Genomic DNA, 23,038 nt, shown 5'->3' with positions numbered 1-23,038 from the left:
TAATGATGAATCTCCCTGAAGGAGATGTTTGAAATATTGAAGTTTAGAATTCAATGTTTATTTCGTGACACCACCACCAACAACAACAACAACCCAGTGAAATCCCACATCGTAGGGTCTGGGGAGGGTAGAGTGTACGCAGACCTGACTCCTACCAAGGTAGGACGGCTGTTTCCGAAAGACCCCCGACTCAATAAAAGCATAAAAAGAAGTCAGATAAGGTTATTTCGTGACACCAGTAGTGTCGAAATTTTCTTTCATGGTACCAGAAGTATTTAAGAAATATTTGATTATAGAAATTAATGATCAAAGGCTCCAGAAGAGCTAATTATTTATTTACAAGTATCATGACACTAGCAATGTCCAAATAATATCTGATTATGATAAATAAATTGAAGTCTCTTGAAGATGTTATATATGATAATACCATTCATCGTAGATCGTAATTGGTACGACCGGAACACTGTAGTAGACCTGAAGTTTACTAACAATAAAAATGGTTATCATATTGAGACTACAAATGATTGGAATATTAAATATCTTCAAGTTACTATGGGTAAGAAATACGCAAGTGAAATGTTACCCGAGCATGATGAGATCACATACCACGATAAACCAGAAGTTTATTGATATACAATTTCATGCAATAGTAAACCAGAAGTTTATCAAAAGAAATAACACTCATCATGGTAAACTTGAAGTTTAAGGGTACAGATAATTTTATCAGTTAACAAGACCATTTTGATCATCCTGATTTAAATCTGATGTGCTAATTGAGTATTAAAATGTATTGAAGAACTAGAAGATTCTTCAAGGATTTGTTTGTGTTGCTTGTTCTCATGATAAGTTGATTACACCAGCTAATGTTGGGACTGAATCCCCAAAATTATGAAAAATATAAAAGGTGAATGTGGGCCCTTTCACCCGTAATGTGATGTCTTAAATAGATGCATCTATGAGATGGTCTCATGTATGTTTATTGTCAACTGGCAGTTTGACATTTACGAAGTTGCTTGCTCAAAATGATTGAGTTGGAAGCACAATTTTCAGAATATGTAATCAAGACAATCATCTTGATAATGCTGGTTTATATCTAAGTTGGTTTGGCATTAGATGCCTCCATAATACAGCCAAACCATTGCTTATAAGAATAGAGTTTCAGATGTTGGTCTGAGATATGATACATTGCATACAACAGCACTTGTATGCTTCAGATCAATAAATTTTGATAAATTCTCCCCTCATATTTGATTCAGGGTCAGGAACTAGATATTTCCATCTTTTAGCATTTGATGTGCGGTACATGATTAATGGATATACCATGATGCACACAGATGGATTTTCCCAAAGAAAATGGGGACATATGTCACTAAAATAAGGGGGAGAGAATAAGCAGCTAAGAAATATGTTGTGAATTATCATCAGTATGATCCTCAGATAATTCAAGTCAAATGCTGGAAGCATTTGCTGACCCAACTATTTCATATTTCATCTGCAAAATGCTCCTAATGTCCCTGAAGGATAGAGTCTACAACATGCATGGAGCATGGTAGACCAATCGGTTCCAAATATAATAATCCTTGAAAAAAAAAGGGAGGATCAAATGATCATAATAAAGGAGGCAAAGTGCTCTTGAAGAGCCGACGACATAACACTTCATGAAACCTTATGTGAGGTTCAGGTACCTGAAAATAATGAAGTGATGAGATCTCAGTAAGTTATGTCGAATTGTGAACCGATACAACATGATATCTTGTCGACAATATTTTGATACAATATAGCGCGCAATATTGTATAAGGTTGTGAGGATTTGATTTCTACGTATCTTAAAGCATGTTGATGTAGAGATAATTACCAAGTAAAATGATGCATCTTGGTAAACGTAATGTTTATTGGGCCAGTAGTCCAAACATCAGAAAATGTCACATTATTTATAATGATGGAAGTTGTCACAGCCTATATGGCTTACTTGATAAAATTTATATGAAAATTTCTGAAGGGTTCAAAATGCCTGAAGCATATACAAATTCTTGGGAAACTTGTTTATAAATCCTTAAATGGATTAAATGAATCAAGGCTGATGTACTGAAATTGCCTTAATGAATATTTATTGACGAAGGGTACCAATAAGATCATGTTTACTCTTGTCTCTATATGATAAACAGAACCTTTCATATTATTATGCAAGTTGATGACTTAAATATTATTGGAGCTCTTGAAGAGTTTCCAAAAGCACTTGATTATATCTGCTGAAATGAGAAAATTGAAATGGTCCTGAAGTACCATATATTTGTGCAATTGATGCATTTATATATCTTGCTATAACTACAAGGCATGATATAATTTACTCCAACATGGAGTTATTGAAATAGATCAACTGCATATTGCAAATGAAAGCCCTGACATGAATGTATTTGTCCTAACCAATACTGTCAAGTGTTTTGGACATACAAGGCATTTATCTGATCGACATAAGAATTCAATCCAGATGTGTTATCTATTTCCATGAAGGATTATTGTCATGACAGTCAAATCATAGAAATACAACAACAGATTATGAAGCAAGTCATGATGTACTTGTCCTGATTGCAAAAATATTATACGGCGATGATGCAACTCTATCTGAGAAAGGAAGATGTAGATCATCAACCAGTTCGTCAAATGATCATTTGACAGATCTGATAAAAGCTCTGTCAATCTCAAGATATGATAAGTTGGTATACAAGATTTGTTACATCATCGTCAAGAATTATGTGATGCTTTAATCAGGGGGAGCAAATACGCATTGTACTCTTTTTCCCTTGACCAAGGTTTTGTCCCATTTGGGTTTTCCTGGCAAGGTTTTTAATGAGGCAGCTCTCAAAGCGTATTACTAGATATGTGTACTCTTTTTCCTTCATTAGGACTTTTTCCCACGGGGTTTTTTCCTAATAAAGTTTTAACGAGGCACGTCATCTATTAATGTTTTAAAGCAATCCAGGCGCCTGTGGTATAACCGCCTTAGTGAATATTTGTTAAAGGAAGGCTATACAAATGATGCAATTTGCCCATGTGTTTTTATAAAGAAAGTAATATCGGAGTTTGTTGTACTTGTTGCATATGTTGACGGCATAAACCTTATTGGAACTCCTGCAGAGCTCAAAAAGGCAATTGATTATTTAAAGAAGGAATTTGAGATGAAAGATCTTGGAAAGACAAAATTATGCCTTGGTTTGCAAATTGAACATTTGACAAATGGCATTTTTGTCCATCAATCTGCCTATACAGAGAAAGTGTTGAAACGATTTTATATAGATGAAGCACATCCATTAAGTACTCCGTTGGTTGTTCGATCACTTGATGCGAATAAAGATCCGTTCCGACCTCAAGAAAAGAATGAGGAAATTCTCGGTCCAAAAGTACCATATCTTAGTGCAATTGGTGCACTAATGTATCTTGCCAATACCACAAGGCATGACATAGCATTTTCAGTTAATGTGTTAGCGAGACATAGTTGTGCTCCTACAAGGAGACACTGGAACGGAATTAAACACATATTGAGGTATCTAAAGGGGACTATCGATTTGGGCTTATTTTATTCTAGCAATTGCAGTCCCGATCTTGTTGGTTATGCCGATGCAGGGTATTTATCTGACCCACACAAAGCTAGATCTCAAACAGGCTATGTATTTATTTGTGGGGGCGCTACCATATCTTGGCGATCTACAAAGCAGTCTATTGTGGCTACCTCATCAAATCATGCTGAGATAATAGCTATTCATGAAACGAGCCATGAAGTTGTGTGGCTGAGGTCAATGATACATCTCATTCGAGAAAAGTGTGGTTTGAAATGTGATAAAATACCTACAATCTTATATGAAGATAATGCAGCATGCATTGCCCAATTGAAAGGAGGATTCATAAAAGGAGATAGGACAAAGCACATTTCACCAAAGTTGTTCTTCACACACGAGCTCCAAAAGAATGGTGATATCAACGTGCAACAGATTCGTTCAAGTGATAATATGGCTGATTTGTTCACCAAGTCTTTACCAACCGCAACTTTCGAGAAGATGGTGCACAAGATTGGAATGCGAAGACTCAAATATTTGGACTGAAGTTCTCATCAGGGGGAGTTAATACATGTTGTACTCTTTTTTCCATACAAGGTTTTGTCCCACTGGGTTTTTCTTGTAAGGTTTTTAATGAGGCAACCAAATGTATATTATTAGAAATATGTACTCTTTTTCCTTCACTAGAATTTTTCCCACTGGGTTTTTTCTAGTAAGGTTTTAACGAGGCATATTATCTATCAATGGACATCCAAGGGGGAGTGTTATAAAATATATATATGAATGTCCATATAGTGTAGGTTTTTCATATGTCCTAAATAAGAGTAGGTACATGTACATTTGGTGGCATGTATGAAATGAAGAAAATGAAGCAACACAAGTTTGATTTTAACTCTTGGTGTTGTCATTGATGACTTCATCAAGAGATTTACCATCTCTATAAATAGATGGTTAAGTTCTCAATTTGTTAAAAGATATCAACAAGAAGTGAAATACAATATCTCCCTCCTTTCTACAAAGTTATTAGTTTGTTTCTCTTGTTTATTTCCAATTATATAGTTTTATAACAGTTATATTTTTTTCTCGGTTTCTCTCATTTCTTTTATTTATTTCCTCTCACCCTTCTTTGACCATGTCCTAACCCAAACTTGTCATTCCTTAAACACCAAACACATTCGTTGAAAAATATTCACAAACGTCGCACTCATGCTAACATTCTAGAGTGAATTGTCTTTTCTCTCCCGTCAGTCCCGTGTGGTAGACATATTGACAAGTGACTGGATGTATCTGTTTCCTCTTGTTTGATAGCAAGCACAAGAATTTAATGGATTACCGCATTTGGTGGAATGACAAATTAAAAATTCGAAAGGCTCAAAATTACTTAGCCTCTAAAGAATTGGAAGATAAAATAATGCAAAGAATATATTGTACATCACCAAGGGATGTGGTGCAATGGTTGAAATCCATCCCCGCTTCACTAGTGGTCTCGTGTTCGAGTCTTAATCGTGAATTCGTGATTAGTCTAATAAGCGGTCTTGTGTTCGAGTCTTAATCGTGATTAGTCTAACCAGTGTGCTTACTTCGAATACCAGATGATTGTTAAAACAAAAAAAAAGAACATATTGTCCGGAAAAGAGGAAGCGGGGTTGGGGTGGAAATAATAATAAAACAAGCAACTACACTATTTTCACCAAAGGGACAAATGCTGATCAATCAGCTGTACATTAACTGGCACATCAATGTGTACTTTAACAACTGAAGATTTTGCTAAGCCTTAAACAGCTAGATGATACCAGACTGTTTAATGATTGATGCTAGCAGATAATACTTAGGTCAGTATAATATAATTACAAGAGGAAGATTGCCTTATTCTTCCATTGATTCGAGATGAACATGTGAACACACCCTTTCCGGTTCACCCTTTGTCCAAAGAATTTTCAGGTCACCTCTCTTTCTCCCCAGCATCAAAAAGGTCCCTGCACAAAGGTATATATCTGTTAGGTGATCGTGAAACTTGGAATTCCTTGTTCACGAAGATTTAGAACATGTTTGGTATGACGGAAGTCATTTTCCAATAAAATGTTCTCCGTGGGAAAGTCATTTACGATATTTGGTTACCAAAAACATTTTTTATTTACGATTTCTTTTTCTTGTTTCTTTTTTTGAAATTGGCACTGTTGTATTCTTCAGCATTAAGGGATATGCTGGAGACCTCCAAAAAGAAACTCATTATGACTTAAAAAGTATTTGATGAGAATTACCGAGGGTGAATGGGACGATGTAAAGAAGTGCAGGTTGGCCAATGCCATCCATTAAGTTCAATGCTACATATGTAATCAGAAGACCTGCGAGGTATTCAAGAGAACACGTATCAACTAGTAGAACAGAAAAAACTCCAACCTAAGCGACAGGCGCATTATAAAGTAGATATCATTAAGTACCTAATCCATATGCAATAATTGCCCACAAGAAGTAACCAGCGCGAAGATTCTTCTTTGCAAGCCAATCATACCTGCAAAGGAACAAATTTTATTGATGAACAACAAAGAAAAATGCTGCAATCAGTGTCCGAGATCTCTATAGTGTCTATTTTATCGAGGTATTGGATGTGTGTATTTGGGGAGTGAGCAGAGTGAAGAAAGGGTCCAAGATGTCTATGTTTTGCATTTTATCAAAATATTGGATGTGTGAATACTGAGGTGCATATGATATAATCTTGTAAGATGTCAAAGTTATTTAACTCAATATAATAACAGAAAGAAGACTAAATTACGAGGCTATGTGACAGTCGCAAGCCTAAATACGTTTACTCCCCAACTCGATATACCCTCGCAAAGAAAACCACATAGATTGCTAATAAAGTGATGAACAAATTCAAAGTTTGGTATGGTTTTTCTCCCTTAAGATACAGGTTAAAATTGAAAGTGCAGACATCAAACCTAAGTGAAAATGCTACTAGCAGGCCAGGCAATAGGATGTCACCGAAGCCAATAATGCTGTAACCACCCCATGGATCAAATAGTCGAGGAATCTTCAGCAGCATTGGAATACCATCCTCCCCACTTTTATCACCACGAGCTACCTTCAAAAACATGGAAAATTCAAATTATTGACTTATATCTAGAAGCAACTCCCATTCAATCAAAGTGAAATTAAGTGATTTTACCTACCACAATCATCACACTTTCATGGAAGAGACTCTTAGAAGCAAACACCCAAAATATGTCATAGATGAAGGCACACCCCAAAAGAACTGTACCGACCTGAAATATAACGCTAGTTAATATTTACAAGAAATGATAAGATTGTCATAAGATCTTTGCTGTAAAAAGAAAAATGCTAGTAGAGTGAGTTGATCTAGCACTTGCTCTTCAGAACCATGTAAAGTTAAAACTGGAGATGCTAATAATAGAATAGACAAGGTTGGTTTGACACCTCAGCAATAGTAACCAACATTTGACTGATGTCAGTCAAAGACAGCATTTAAGATAGTAAACACCTGAAGCATTGACCTTCTAACAACCGAATAAGAAAATCTCTCAGCAAGATTTTTTTGAAATTTATAAGCGAACTTGGCTACCATTTCTTGCATCAATCCTCAAAATGCGGGAAAAAATGTACTTTGTTTGTGACACTAGAAAGAATATACAACTTAGGGAAACAAGTAAAAAAGAAGTCACCAACTTAAAACACGGCATGGCTATAAGATAATTGCAAGATGAGATTAACTGGACGTTCACTCATGCTCGTTCCATTTAATGCAAAAAAGGGTAGAATTGTTTACCTTGAGATTAGGTATCCGCACAATTTGCAGAACTGTAATTATTAGTGTGATGCCCTATCCAAAAGAAAAAAGAGTAAGTTCATTAGTTGATATACCACGAACTGTAAATAAACATAGCCTACAGTTCACATGTAACAGCTGTGGAAAAACGAGTAAGATCATCAATTGATGTACCTCTCAAACAGTAAAATAAACATAGCCTACAAATGAGAAAACTCAGTCTCACATAATATAGCATCGGCTCGGGGGGTTTGTGGTGGTGGGGGGGCGTGACCGTGAAAGCTAGTACTATTGGGAACAAAAACATCATGGTAGTACCTGGTTGAACTAACTAATTAACTCACCATGTCTCATTCCTCATTCCAGCTGAGATTAAAGGTACATGATCTGGTCCTTTTTTTTTCGATATAGAGGAATATGGATCAGTCATTATATTTACTACTCCCTTAATGTTATTTCATGTGACATGCTTGATAAAATACGAAGTTTAAGAAGTTGATACTGACTTGTGTATTATAAAGGAAGAAAATTTTAAAAACAGTTGTTCAGAGTTACTTTGAATAAGAAAGAAATTGTTATTACGATTCTGAATTGTCAGATATATTTGAATTTGGAATATGTGAAATTGTATGGAATAAAACAGTAAATTTAATGGTGTCAAACATCTTAGGATGTCAAAATCCAACTTTGGGCAGCAAACAACAAAGTCAAAGGACAACAATCTAGTATGGGAATCTCTTGTTTATAGCAATCAAAACTGCCAAATTTTTTGATAGACTTGATGATGCAGGGCACTAAAATTTCAACAGACTTTGTTGAAAGAAAAAGAAAAAAAAAAGTTTGCAGAGGATATGAAAAAAAATGGTCCAAACAAGTATGTAAGAAAACAAAAAGAAATGATCCTTACAAGTATGTCTTGACCTATCCAGCCAAAAGAAGAATTTCTGTACACTGCCCAAACCACTGCAAAAGTTATGCAGAATGGGGAAACAGCCAAAGTAAGATAAGAGACAGCACCAAAAATGGGTACTTTAATGAATGACTCTCCCGTGCGCTTAAACCACCTGAAAAGGAAAAAAACACCTGAAACAATTAGACATTAACTGTGTAACAGAACTTCCAACTTCGTTATCAAAAGCAGAAGTTCCAATACCATATCTAAATTCTGAAAAGAGAGACAGCAAAGTGCTATTACCTTACCTTATCAAATAAAAGAGACAGCAAATTACACTATGTATACGCAAATAAAGTAAAACAAATGATACCTTGCTAGCAAGGCAACTAAGCAAGTTTGTAGCCCCTGCACGTGAAAGGAACCGAAACAACATCATTAACAGATTGCGGAAGCCAGAACAGGGTCATAGAAAGAGAGGAACAGATAAACAATATAACTATAGTAGAAGAAATCTGCTTCTCTAATATAAGTTGATTTTATTCACTCCCTCTTGTAATTATGGAAGACTGCCACAGTTCTCAGTGGAGTCAATCTTACTCTTATTATACATACATGTTACCTTATAAAAAAATTAAGTTGACAATACATTCATATGCAACATACAACTTATACATTGCAAATACATAAATATATACAAAATAACTGATTTATTTATTTGATTTTGAAAGATTTATAAATAACTAATTTATAATAATATGGAAACTTACTGAGCACTAACTAATCATAAGTTTTTTTTTGTTATCTGAAGAGCTAATGCAAATCATGAATGGACCATATCTAATGGTATTCTTCTATATGGGTACAAATTTCGAGGATGTGAGCCTATCACATAGGATAGGATTAGAATAAGACAACAATGTTGCTAATCATATCCTGTATATGTATTATAGAAGTTGTAGCATTTTCAACACTCCTCCTAATCCCGTGTCACATATTGTTAAGAAAAGATATGTACCCCCAAGGTGCACCGCTATCCTGCCTGAAATGATATCCCACTATAACCATCTAAAGCAGTCAAACTTGGACAAGTATATCATCTGCGAACACAAGTCTATGGACTAAAGCATAAACAACATGTCATAGCAACCACACACACCTCTACACCACCGATGCAAAAGAGAACCACCAAGATTTCAAAGAACCACGTGAACCTCATCAACTTATACAATACAATCAAGGCGCAGGAAGCAACAACAACAAATAAGAATGCTGATATCACGTTTATATCCATCACGGTGCTTGAGCCACCAGTTCCAAAATTTGAAAGCTCTTCCTCTGAAGCATCCTACAAAAAGAGACGAATAGGAAATTAATGCAAAACTGAAGCGCAATTATCTCACCATACTCTAGCAAAGATTGCTACTAAATTAAGGATGGATGACCTTCAACAGCTTGTCCTGCTCTATAGCTGTTTCTTTAGCACTCCAAGCAGACCAATAAGAACCACACAAGATTGTACCAATAGCCATCACCCACAAAAATACTTCTGCACTGTCCACTACAGGTCGTTTTGGAGAGTAGAGTTGCACGGTAACTAAATGAAAGAGCAAAAGATTTGGAAAAAGATTGTCACTATCAAAGTTAAAGTACCATGAGTCTCTAATTCATTAAAAAAAAAAAAAAGTTATGAAAGCCTTTAAAAACAATGAGCATAGTGAATGCTTTTCTAAGATACCTAAAAAAATATAAGCATTGCAAAAAGAAAAAGAAAAGGATATCCATTGCTCTAAGCTAGATTTATCTCAATGCATAAAAAGAACATCTGAATCTCTGGAGAAGTGTATTATCATTTGCTCACCTCTGCATGTCTGTTTACCTTGCTTTGTGTATAGACAAGTAACAGGCTGAATCCCTCACGTTCTATGTTTATATAGAGCACGATCAAATTAGAAAATTACTTCTCATATCAACTATTATAATTCCTCCACAATTCATCAGTTTAGACTTTAGACAAGGCACTCTAACATGTGACTGGTTAGTCACTGCAATAGCACTCTATCTACATGACAAGCTCATATCTCTAATGGAACCTGAAACGTCCAAGCTTATTTTTCCTTTTAAGATTGTATTTGTACTATAAGCGTGTAATTAGACAAAATTGTGCACCATAATTATCTCTTGGAAGTAAAACCTTTGAAGTACTTCATATTCATCATCTGAATCTATGACAAAGTTCAGTTTTGAAAGTACAAAAACTACACATAGCCCAAAGTTAACAATCATGAAGTTGCAGGAGCATGAGGTGATTAACTGTGAAATTTAGTGCTTTTCCTATCATATGACTGCAGGCCAAATTAACCATGATATCAGCACCTGACTTCTATCTGTACGTGAAGCTATCATTTAACAGCATTTTCTGATCAAGCACATTATTGTTATTTTTCTATAACCGAGAAATCTATTGTGAATTAGTTGGCCCAACCCTAGTTGGTTCATCAGGTCCGAAACTCAGAGGAGTATGGTCCTGTCCCTCTACCCTGCTCCTACTCACATGCAGGGCTTAACGGTGATGTGTTCACAATCTACACAGACAGTTCTGCTTCCTTATCATAGAACCAAAGCCCTAGGAGCTTAATCGAGTATATTATTTAACAGCATTATCCCTGCATTGAGCTTTTAACAGTGACTAGAACGTGTTGATTTGAAGTGCTTTCTCATCTAAGCTGCATCTAAACTCAGAATTTAACCTGATGACGAGCCATTTAAAAGCATTTTATTCAGTGTTGTCCCAGCATCCTGAGGTAGCATAACAGCAGGTATGTGTATATCTAGGTCTGTTTCTTCAGGATCACAAACCATCTTGTAGAGTTCTGCAAAACAAATGACACCCGTAAAACAACTGCAAGCGGTGAGTTACTGGCATTGCAGCATTTGATCAACAGAAAAACAGCAAGAGCTCCACAAAACCCCCTCAGACAGAACAATTAGAAGAAATAAGAAATTTTTGATCTTTAGACTTCATTTTTCCAAAACTCATTATTGCTGCAGAAGACATCCAATTACTGGCATCAACCTGAGTACACCACATATTATAAATAGCTTATAATCATAACTTTACAGTCCATGCAGATTCATCAATCACCAATTACCTTTTTGATTATTTACTATCAGGATTGCCGAAGCCCCGGCAGCTTCAGCATTATTAGCCTTCGTTGTGAATTTGCAATGGCCACGATCTACCATGATGATCTCTCCAGCAAGCTATCAAAATGAAATGAAAAATAAAAGGCATTGTAAGAAGCATAAAGCAAAAGGCCCTAGGTATACATATAGTTATATTAAGCATTTACATGGAGAAAATAACCTTTTTCCTTGGAGGCTTGCAACAATCCCGAGGGTCAGAAAGAGTAAGCGGAGTTTGCTGTGCATTTTTCTCCTTTGACACAATAGTAGCGCCAAATCTAGCACCAACACCAACAAATTCTGCATCCTCTTTACCATCAATCCAAGTTTGAACTTTCACCTAACCAAAGCATCAACAAAAGGCAATTAAAGGATAACATGAATAAGCCATTGAAGTGTTAAGCACCAGCAAGGTAAATCAAAAGTTAACTTCTTTGGTAACCATGTTAAATAAAGATGTTGAGCCAAGGGTCTTCCGGAAACAGCCTCCCTACCTAAGGTAGGGGTAAGGTCTACGTACACTCTACCCTCCCCAGACCCCACATTGTAGGATTCATTGGGTATGTTGTTGTTGTTGTTATTTAGACAATGAAAAGTTCTGCACTCTAGCAGCTTAACAGAATATGTGACATTAGATCCAATGTAACATCTGCAATTAATATATTACATGAACTTTTAGGAAATATAGTATGTTGTTATCTTCAAAAATTGCCCCAAGGTCAATAATGCTATTAAAAAAACAACATTACGACCTAATAAAGAAAATCAAATAATAACTTAAAACATCAAAAGGGAAGAGAAAAATAAATTGGAACTGGGATGGACATAATTTTTTTATAAGGTAGAAATAACTTAATAGACAAAGATTAGTTAACATGGGATCACACTGAAAATAGCACCTCGCACAGCTTCCAATAGTCCAAGCACAATAAAGCAAAACTAAACAAAATAGAGGAAACCTAGTTGAAAAACAGGATCCAGCTAAAAGTATTCAATAATGCATGCAAAATAAAGAAACAACAACAACAACCCAGTGAAATCCCACATCGTGGGGTCTGGGGAGGGTAAAGTGTACGCAGACCTTACTCCTACCAAGGTAGGACGGCTGTTTCCGAAAGACCCTCGGCTCAAGAAAAGCATAAAAGCTCAAGAAAAATATTTTATTTTATGCAAAATAAAGAAAAAACAAACAAAATAGAGGAAATTCAGTTGAAAAATAAAGGCAAAACAAGATCCAGCTAAAAGTATTCATTAATGCAAACACAATAAGCAAAACCAAACAAAATAGAAGAAATCCAGTTGAGAAAATTAACTCAACATATGATACAAGCTAAAAACAGCACCTTCCACAGCTGAATTTTCATTAGTTAGCAACAACTTGAACCCAAAGAAAATAGAGGACACCTAGTTGAGAAAATATAAGTAAAATAGGAGTCGAAGAGAAATTAACCTTTTACACCTTACCAGCACAAAGGGGCTAAAAATGACACCTTTTACAACTAAATATTCACTAGACCGAGTTCAAGAACTCAAAATAACACAAAATTGAACAAAACCCAGATAAGATAATCATCAAATACGTACTGGGTCGAAGAGAAAGTAAGCATTAGATATTAGAAAAAAAAAAAAAAAATAGCACCTTTTACAACTTAATTTACACTAATCCGAGTACAAGAACACAAAAGCACACAAAATTGAAAGTAACCCAGATAAGATAATCACCAAAAACGTACTGGGTCGAAGAGAAATTAGCTTAAAAATTCAAAAAAAAATAAAAAAATTACCAACACAAAAACATTCTCACAACCAGGCTTCTTGGGTGCCACGTCATCATCATGAACAATGTCACCAGCTGTAACTTTAGCAGGAAAGTTGAGTGAAAGTAATACAACTCCACAGATGAAAATTACAAAGCTAATCCTATGGAAATCCATAGAGATTTCTCTTAAGTTCAATTGAAATTTCTCCTTTTCTTGATCATACAATGTATTTACAGAAGAAAGTTTTATGAAGAACTGAAGAAAAAAAAAAGGCAACTTTAACTACTATTAACTTTTTAATCATACAAAAAGTGAATTCTTGTGAGAAATTATTAGAAAAAAAAATTATCAGTTTGATCTACTGTTTTTCCAACACAAGAGAGACTGAGACTTGAGACTGACATCACCAAGCATGGGTTTTGTGGTCTTATACGACACCGTTTAGCTTATTACAACTTCATTGCTAGTAACGTTATCTTTCTTTTATTTATTTTTTAAAAGTTTAATTAGTACTCCCTCCATTCATTTTTACTTATCCAGTATTCTGAAAATAGATTTTCACTTTTAACATATCAAAAGAACATAATTTATTTTTTCTTGTTTTATTCATAGTATTAATTGCTCACTTTAAATTATTTTTCAAAATTTAATAAAAATATGCATCAATTAATATGTGTACATTGATAATATTATGTACTCCATTTATTATTTCTTAAATAGCATAAAAAGTGCAAAGTGAACAAGTAAAAATGAATGGAGAAGGTATTATTTTTGTTTTTTTCTTCTCATGGGAACCAAAATTTGCTTTTTGCAGAATGCAACAATTAATTATAGAGGAAAATATTTTTTTTTTCCCTATTTCTTCTTACAAATTACAATAAGAAGAAAATTTGAAAACTTTTTTGGTTTAAAATTTTTTATTTAGTAAAAATTCTTATAATTCATGAAAAGTGGAACTCACCACCTTGGTCATCATAAGAATTAACAAAACCATATTTTTTTGGGAAAAAGGAACCAAGACAATGTAAGAGTCAATATTGTTGGTTGCAAACTTCCATATGATAATGTTTAATAGACTTAGGAGCTTGTTTGAAGTTTTTGAGTTTTTGAATTTACAAATTCAGTTTTTTTTAAAATGTTTTGTGTTAATTCTTAAACTAGAAATATATTTTTTCCTTTTATGTAAGGAAAACGAAAAAAGAAACTTCTTTTTATCTTGATATGGAATAACGTGGAAATATAAAATTTTTGACATCTTATTTATGATTCTATTCTAAGCTACTCACTCTGTCATTTTCAATTGTCCTCTCATAGTGATTTTTACAATCTGCTTATGTGGATTTTGATTGCTGATGAGTGCCGGCCTTTTAATCGCTTTGTTAAACTAAAATTTGTTCTATAACTTTGGACTTTTCTAGGTGAAATTACTAATTTATTAAGTAGCAATTAGAAGGTTTTATATGAAAGTGTGCAAGAATAAAATCCTTTAATATACTCCCTCCAGATAAAAAAGAGTGTTCACTTATCAAATTAAGAAAAAATTAACCTTATTTTTTTTAGATTTGCCCCTATTAAGATGTGATCAAATCTCAATACATATTTAATTAGGGACAGTTTTTTCAAATTATCTATTTTTATCTAGGAGTTAGTGTTTTTTTAAGGAATGTACAATGAGTGAGTAGACACTCTTTTTGATCCGGAGGGAGTATCTCTTAATGTCAATAAATGAGTTGAACATTTAAAGTTGGGCAAAATAAGCATGTTCACTCCCAAAAAATTTCAGAACTTCCACTTTTCATCAATATCAATGAAGAAATAGAAGAAGAGTTAGTATATAACATTCCTCATATTATTAATCTGTTATATTTCACTATCAGGTGAAAAGAAACAAACATGATCTGACAAAAATTTGGTTGAAGTGCAAATATGTTTCAACTTGTTCCCAACTTGATCTAAGTTGGGTGGAATATACGGCATTCATCCAATTTAGTCACCAATTTGAATTTCTTATTTTTATTGCTTCTAATACGGGATGGGATAAATGATAAAGAGTGGAGAAATTCAAACTGGTTGAATTGTGAGTTGAGAGAATGAGTTCTGAAATGTAAATCTAATTATATACACATATAGTTCAAGCTTAAAATATGAGATTTTCGTAGACTCGTGATTGGATCCGCCACTAACTTCCCAATTGGTTATAGTAGGTAATGGATATCCCAAGTATTTTACCTAATAATATACTTTCTACTTAGGTGCGTGTTTAGCTCTCACGCATGCATCTTGCATAGAAATTATAGCACGCTGATGGAATTTGATGTGATGACGGTAGCGTTGCGGCCAGCTTGCACGCCTCAATTATTTCATGGGAAATTTGCTACTTCCCACCAGGATAGTTACCAAGTAACTTTGTTTACCAGAGCTTAGACAAATAAGATGAAATTTCCTAGTGTTTTTTTTCATTATATTCTTCCCACTTCATTGACTACTAGACCACATCCTTAGGTGCAATGTATTGTCATATATTATGAAGCTGCATGTGACAACTTGGCATGGCCACCTCATTAAGTCCTTGAGGTGGTTGGTTCCTGTCTTGATCATGATTATTCAGTAGCTATCACTATCAGTGACCGGTGTAACAGGCTCTTGGCACAGTTTGTTATCTGCTTAGTGACATTGGGTAACTTGTAGCTCTATAACAAAAGATTCTTATGTTTTTCAGTGAACAAATAACTGGAGCTTGTTTTATAATGTTGTGATGTATAGTGGTTGAGATGTGTTTTTCAGGGTCAAAAGATCAAAATTTGAACTCTTATGCATTGTTGTGGATTCTAATTGCGGAGAACCTGAAGACCATTGGATTAAAGGCATTGAAGTGTCCAGGAGGCAGACACTGCGACACTGCCTAGATTTAGTGTATTAGAAAGAATATAAAACAGACTTTTTTTTTTATATAATGGTGACAGCCTAGTCTCTTGCGCGCACTTCGACTATTTAACTAGGTACCTGTTAGCTCCACCTGCAAAAGTACTACAAGTATTGGATAACTCAACCCACCAAGGCTTGAGAGATACTCCATACAATTGTGAGATATAGCCTAGAGTAGCCATTTATGTATCAGAGCTGTATTTGACTTTAATTATTGGTCCTTACTCTAGTCCCATGCTAAGTTAATACAAGGGTGTCACTTTTTGATCATATAGCAGTTGCTGAAGAAAGATCTTCCACTATTACAGGAAATCCTAATCTGAAACAACAGAACAGCATCTTAACTTGATAATTGCTCTTTATCTCTATGTACTTTCTATACAAACATAATTCGATGAAGGGTGTGAGCACTTAATGAATCTCATTCTAGATATGGAGATCCCTATCAAAATCAAGCTACAGGTTCTTACAAACTGGACTTTGCTTTGGGCGATGTGTTGCCGTTTCTCTAGAAAATAACCAACATGTAATGGCGGCAAAGTGTTAATCTGCCCAAAAAAAAAGGCACTTAAATTCTATTTATTTCAGGAAAAAAGATCAAAACTAAGAGGAAATGAAGGAGCTTTCATGTTCCAGATTGTGAAAAGCAAAAAGCGAGAACCGGGGGTGAATGCAAAGAAACTTACAATGTTGATTCAAGTTTAATGGGCACTCCACCATGGCTATCTGCCGTCAGCACACTGTTAAGATCTTAACATACACTTTACGGCATCGTATCAATGACTCTCCGGTAACCTACAGCAGCATCGTAATATGAGGGTTAATTATACAGCCAGTATTAAAGTTGGCGTCGTCCTATCAAATCAAGAACTTCATTCAAACTTCTATTCTCCAGCCTTTTCATTTCCTTCCTTTACTTGACCACAATAACCTGTAATCCTTAAGACACCAAAGAGGAGCTAGAATATTGTTTTTGCAAACAGCAAAGTTAGAAACTTCCTTTTATCTTTGCCCAGTCGGTCATACAAGTAACTCTATAAAGTTCTAGCTTCTACCGAGTTGCTAGTATAAAAACTGTAATGATTAGATGAAGACCTCAACAAGTAATAATTGCATAATAACTGTTTGACAACTACAAACATTGACACAGAAGACAAAGGTACATACCGCCATGGGAATTCACTTGTGTCAATTCCAGCTTGGTGAAGTTCATCAACATACTGTAAAGCTTCTCTACATTCCTCTCGATCATCAAAAAATTCCTTCTTCTCACCTTCTATTTGGTATGTCTCGTGGCCTTTTCCAGCAACCACCTGGTTAACAGGAACTGGATTAAACAACACAAATAAAATTTGAATCACCTAGTAAGCACTTACTATTATGAATATGTTTTTACCCAAATAAGATGTAGCTTGTACAATGGGCTAGCTTTTGAAAACAAATAACAAGGACAAAAGAAGAAGACTGGAGACAATGAACTTACAACTATATCACCTTCCTCACCCATGGCAACGGCACAGCGCACAGCCACACGTCTGATATCATGTAGGAAGAGTCTGTGGCCATTAGAAAGAGGGGGGTAATAATCATTCTCTCCGTGTTTCAAGTAGTCCTGCATAGTCCATCCTACACCAGCCAACATATCATCCAAGATGTCCACTGAGAGAAGATAAGATGATATATAGCTTCAGTGTCGACTCCCAAACATGTGAAGCAAGCGCATTCAACACTAATTTAACCGAATTGAGTGCATAAACAGTGCCAGGGACAACTTAATCCAGCCTAGTGTAGCATATATAATATCAGATAGGACACTGAAACATACTATTTTTCTAGGATCAGATCAGCGACTACCAGTTTACATAATCTTATAGTGGAAAAGAAAGCCAAATGATCTCAAATATGATGATTTCCAGAAACCTTCTCTGTTATATCTTCTTCAAGCTATGATACTTACAAGGATCCTCAGTCTTTGGATTGTCGGATGTCAGAATCGTCACATCACTTTTATCTGTTGCTATCTTTGCCATTATGGGTCTCTTCCCTCTGTCGCTCTCTCCAGCACAACCAAAAACTTCAAGCAACAAAACAGGTATTACCTCAGTAGTTGAAAACATTAATGAGAAATGTTAATAAGGATAAAGGGGGATGACAGTCAATGGTTTGAAAACAAATTTGGTTCATGCCTCAGGGCAAAACAAAGTAGTACCCTGGGGAAGCTTCTGCATGGCAACACCTCTAACTTAATGGCCTGGCTTGGTTTATACTTGTAATCTTGAGAGATTTAAAATCCTTCGACAAAATAACTACGTTTGATTAACTTCAGTCTCAACGACACAAACTATACGTATAACTTCTAGGTTGATGCTCTATTCACTTACATTTTCACTTCATTCAGGAATAGAATATGCGGATTTACATGTATGTGTGTGTAAGTCTATATCCAAACCACAGTTCTAAGAACATGAGAACTTTCCAAGCCCACACTAGAAATTAGAAATCTAACGTAAAGCTTGAAACTTTGCTCCACCTAAGTTCTTATGCAGAGAAGCATGCATAAGGAAAGCAGAGACTTGCTATTTTAACACGAGCATTTAAATGCACCATTGCTGAATAGAGGAGGGGAGAACAAGTTGCTGATTGCTTACCTGTTATAACCCTCCTAGGGCCAAGCTCTCTCACGTAATCAAGTAGTCTAGATAAAGCATCAGGGGTATGCGCATAGTCTACAATTACTCCGAAAGCCTGTTCCTCATCTATCAATTCACACCGACCAGGGACTGCATCAACCTCTTCAATACCTTTGACAATGTCCTCCAAAGGTGCCCCAACCGCAATCCCAACAGCAACAGCTGCAAGAATATTATAGATGTTATGCCTTCCAAGCAACCCGGACGAAATCTCCAATATGCCTTGAGGTGTGTTGACCAACACTTGAGTCTCAAAGAGAGATAATTGAAACTTTAAGGGATGAACATCAGCATTCTTATTCTCCATTGCAAAAGTCACAACAGGGACATCTGGATTTCCTTGTGCTATAAAGAAAGCTGCACTAGGGTCATCAATATTCACAATCTTACGGTGCCGTGCAGGGTCCACCATCCTAGCAAACAGCTTAGCTTTAGCATCCCTATACTCCTCCTCGGTCCCATGAAAATCTAAATGATCCCGCGTCAAGTTAGTAAAAACTGCAATGTCAAAATCAACCTCATCACACCGACCTAATGCTAATCCATGAGAAGAAGCCTCCATTACCACAGCCTCAGTCCCATTATGATCCATCTTTGCCATTAGTTTCTGAACCAAAACGGAATCCGGGGTTGTATGAGGGGACTCTAACTTGTTATCCCCATAAATATAATACCCTACTGTACTCAACATGCCTGTTCTCAACCCCATTGCTCCATACATTGCCTTTATTAAGTAAGACGCCGTAGTCTTTCCATTAGTTCCTGTAATCCCAATCACAGACATACTTCTAGACGGATGCCTGTAAAACGAAGCAGCTAACACCGCAAGCACTGCATTCGTGTCCACCACAATGACTAAGGCTTTACACCCTAAAGTTTCCTCAATATCAATCTCTTTACTAGCTACAACAGCAACAGCCCCTCTCTTATCAGCCTCAGATAAATATAAATGTCCATCGGTTTTCCTCCCAACACAACACACAAACAAATCACCACTCTCAACCAACCGCGAATCGTGTTGTATACCACTAATCTCCACCTCTAAATCTCCATACACCGACACCGGCACTACCCTACTCTCATCTAAAAGCTCAGCTAAACTCATCCTAAACTTAGGTTCAACAATTCTTGGTTTTGCTTTACCAAACTCATCAAAATCAATATCAAATGAAGATAAATCAGTAAATTCACCTTTAACAACCATATCATCACTACTTACCTCAAAATCAGACCTTTCTCCTTCACTTTCTTCACCATCAGAAATTTCAGTCAGCCCAGTAAGCTCATTAATCTCCTCTAAATCAACAACTTCTTCAGGATCTAATTCATCAACATTCTCAACTTCAACCTCACTTAAACCTGTTTTCTTGGGGTTAGGCTTTAAAAGACCTTGTTTAACAAACTCTTTTCTTTTCAAGGCAATAGCTTTATCAATTTCACCAAACAAATCATCCCCAGAATTGTCATTATCATTAGCATTAGGATTATCAGGTGCATCTTCAACATCAGCTAATGCATTTACAAAAATGGACTGTTCTTTCTTGAAAAGCTCTTCTTGTTTTTTTCTTGCTTTAGCTGCTTGTCTTTGTATTTGCTGGAATTTGTTAACACCGTGCATTGAATCTTCAGGTGCTTCAGGTGGGTCATCATCTGATGGGGTGGGGTAGTACTTACCATCAGCTCCAATGGCTAAGAGGGGGGTGAGGGTGGTGGGGGTGGTGAGGGTGGTGGGGTACCTTATGAAGGGTTTGAAGTGGAGGGGTGGTGGGGTATGGTGGAGAAGTGAAGGGAAAGGTGGTGGAAAGAGAAGGGTGAAGGGCATGTTTGGTCGGAGTTTTAAGGTAAGAGGTTTTTGAGTGTTGTCAGTCAGTGTAATGGATAGGGGTTTAAAGATTTTGGAAGGTGAGAAGCTAGAACGACGTCGTTAGATGTTAACTGTTTCAACTACTTATAACTTCTAAGGATTTGGGCCTGTTTACAATTTTGGGCTTGGTAAGTAAGAACATTTGGGCCTAAAAAGTTAGATAGAAGAAATCTTTTTTTTTTTTTTGCGCGGATTGACCTTCAAAGGCACTGGTCTTTAGTTTTTCTCAATCAAATTGCTGGTCTTTAATTTTGTCCTTCGCTTAAAAAACAAATAGTCGAAAATACCCCGATAATCTAGGTTTAAACCCACGCTTAATCAAAGAAAAAGATTTGCAAGATAAGACTTTGCGAAAAATCCGTCTTATAAGGCAAAAGTAGGTTTGCTTTAAGGTAGTGGCCATTGGCTCAAGGCAAGATTTGCTTTAAGGCCAAACCTAAAAAGAAAAAAAAAATATGCTGGAATTCTATAAAAATTAGGCGTGCTCGAATAGGTCTAATTTTGCAACGAAATTCTACCTTGCGATTTTTTTTTTTTTTTTACTGAGCTGAGATTCAAAACCCATAACCTCACGGTATTTTAGGCGAAGGACAAAAATTAAAGACCAGCAATTTGAGGGTCAAAATTAAAAACCAGCCCCGAATAACGGCAATCGTGCAAATTGCCCTCTAGCACAGTTTTCCCTTCAAATGGGTTGGTCTTTAATTTTGGGAAAACAACACAAACTATCCATTTAAAGCAAAATATTTACCCGAAGTTATCCCTTTCATAACTAGTTTCTAAACTACCCATTATGGGTGAAATATACTACCCAAAGTTACCCACTATTTTGCAAAGGCGAATCCAGGATTTTAAGAGTGTGAGTTCATCTTAAAAAAAAAATTAAAAAAAGACGCAAAAGTGCATTTAGTAGGATTCAATCTCAAACCTTAGGGAATTAAACCCAGCACTTAACCAGCGCTCCACTCGGTCTAGTTTGACTATATGTTCCTTCAGTTAATATTTGATATATTTTAAGAATTATATACATAATATACCGAGTTTAATCGGGTGACCATGGGTTCACGTAATCCATTTTTAATGCGTACATTCGCCCCTGCTATTTTGTTGCCTTGAAGCAACTGACATGGGCATGTAACAGACTGCACGTTTCCATTCTTTTGTTGCCCATTTAGTGTTTCTTTCCTTCTTCCTCTTTTTTTTTTTTTTTTTTGGTCTTTTTGTACTTTTTCCTTTTTTTAAGATAAAAATAAATATAGTAGATAACTATTTTTATATGAATAAAAATACAAAAAAACTAAATAATTAGGCTACAACAAGAAGTATTAAAAAAATACTGTTATTAGCTTATTTGTTAAATATATATCTAAAATATGACTTTTTTTATAAAAAAAAAAACATAAAAATTAAATGCTAAAAATAATCTAAAGATTAAAATTTTAAAATTAAGCTTACGCTCTATTTGTTTTGTTTTTTTATTCTGTTGAAGGAATCACTGCCTTCTATGATACCTTGTCAGTATATGATACATACCATGTGGGTATCACAAAGGACTGAAGATATTTTTTGAAGGAACAAATCACTCTTTTGTGATACTCTATCAATATATATGATATATATACCGTGTGAGTATCATAGAAGACTTTTTTATTTTTAAGGGATGAACTGGTCTTTATGATACCCTTTCAGTATATGATATGCACTGCGTGAGTATCATAAAGGACTGAGAAACTTTTTTTGAAGAAATGAATCAGTCCTTTATGTACCTTGTCAGTATATGTATATATCATGTGGGTATCATAAAAGACTGTTTAAGAAATGAAACAGACTCTGTGATACCCTATAAGTGTATGATATATACCAAGTGGGTATCATTGATGACTAACCTCTTTTTTTGAAAGAATGAATTTGTGTTCTATGATATCTTGTCAGCATATGATATATCACGTGGGTTCAGTCATTCATGATATCCTGTTAGTGTACGATATATATCTTGTGGGTATCATGGAGGATTGAGTTCTGTTTCTTGAAGCAATTAATCATCCGTCTATGATACCTTGTCAGTATATGTTAAATACCATATAAGTATCATAGAGGATTGAGTTGTGTTTTCTTCAAGGATTGAGTTGTGTTTTCTTAAGGAATGAACCAATTCTCTATGATACCCTGCCAGTATATGAATATACCATATGAGTATCATAGAGGATTGAAGAGTGTTTTTATTGAAGAATGAACCAAATCTATATGGTACTCTGTTAGTATATGATATATACCAAATTGACATCATAAAGGACTGAGTAATTCTGAAATAAATATGTCGTCTACGATATTCTGTCAGTGTATGATATATATCAAATGAGTATCATTGATAACTGAGTTTTTTTTC

The 23,038-nt window shown here is 35.4% G+C and overlaps 2 protein-coding genes across 2 annotated transcripts; both read right to left on the bottom strand.

Annotated features, from left to right (window-relative positions):
• Positions 1-5,212: 5,212 nt before the first annotated feature.
• On the bottom strand, positions 5,213-13,567 carry LOC132634910 (signal peptide peptidase-like 2). Its single transcript, XM_060351082.1, has 14 exons — positions 13,198-13,567; positions 11,595-11,753; positions 11,380-11,491; positions 10,978-11,100; positions 9,673-9,824; positions 9,387-9,575; positions 8,601-8,635; positions 8,243-8,399; positions 7,336-7,389; positions 6,722-6,814; positions 6,491-6,633; positions 5,993-6,063; positions 5,813-5,896; positions 5,213-5,527 (listed from the first exon to the last, which is right to left on the bottom strand). Exons 1-14 carry the CDS (start codon positions 13,345-13,347, stop codon positions 5,418-5,420), a joined length of 1,632 nt encoding a protein of 543 aa, XP_060207065.1. The 5' UTR covers positions 13,348-13,567; the 3' UTR covers positions 5,213-5,417.
• A 2,737-nt stretch (positions 13,568-16,304) lies between these two features.
• LOC132634909 (UDP-N-acetylmuramoyl-L-alanyl-D-glutamate--2,6-diaminopimelate ligase MurE homolog, chloroplastic) lies at positions 16,305-20,677 on the bottom strand. Its single transcript, XM_060351081.1, has 6 exons — positions 18,747-20,677; positions 18,056-18,172; positions 17,582-17,757; positions 17,266-17,411; positions 16,785-16,893; positions 16,305-16,646 (listed from the first exon to the last, which is right to left on the bottom strand). Exons 1-5 carry the CDS (start codon positions 20,608-20,610, stop codon positions 16,875-16,877), a joined length of 2,322 nt encoding a protein of 773 aa, XP_060207064.1. The 5' UTR covers positions 20,611-20,677; the 3' UTR covers positions 16,305-16,646; positions 16,785-16,874.
• Positions 20,678-23,038: the final 2,361 nt, after the last annotated feature.

The sequence above is a fragment of the Lycium barbarum genome, chromosome 4 (assembly GCF_019175385.1).
Source record: "Lycium barbarum isolate Lr01 chromosome 4, ASM1917538v2, whole genome shotgun sequence".
Taxonomy (NCBI): Eukaryota; Viridiplantae; Streptophyta; class Magnoliopsida; order Solanales; family Solanaceae; genus Lycium; species Lycium barbarum.
This window is presented reverse-complemented; position numbering and strand designations above follow the sequence as displayed.

Bases quoted from the DNA above. Each gene is read 5' to 3' on its own strand.
- LOC132634910 (XM_060351082.1), bottom strand. From the start codon at position 13,347: ATGGATTTCCATAGGATTAGCTTTGTAATTTTCATCTGTGGAGTTGTA. The intron at 11,101-11,379 runs GTAATTGGTGAT...TTTGTTTTGCAG, and splicing joins GATAGTAAATAATCAAAAAG to AACTCTACAAGATGGTTTGT. The intron at 6,064-6,490 runs GTTTGATGTCTG...GTTCCTTTGCAG, and splicing joins CTAGTAGCATTTTCACTTAG to GTATGATTGGCTTGCAAAGA.
- LOC132634909 (XM_060351081.1), bottom strand. From the start codon at position 20,610: ATGCCCTTCACCCTTCTCTTTCCACCACCTTTCCCTTCACTTCTCCAC. The intron at 17,758-18,055 runs GTAAGTATCATA...ATCTTCTCTCAG, and splicing joins TCCAAAGACTGAGGATCCTT to TGGACATCTTGGATGATATG. The intron at 17,412-17,581 runs GTAAGTTCATTG...CCTGTTAACCAG, and splicing joins GTGAGGAAGGTGATATAGTT to GTGGTTGCTGGAAAAGGCCA.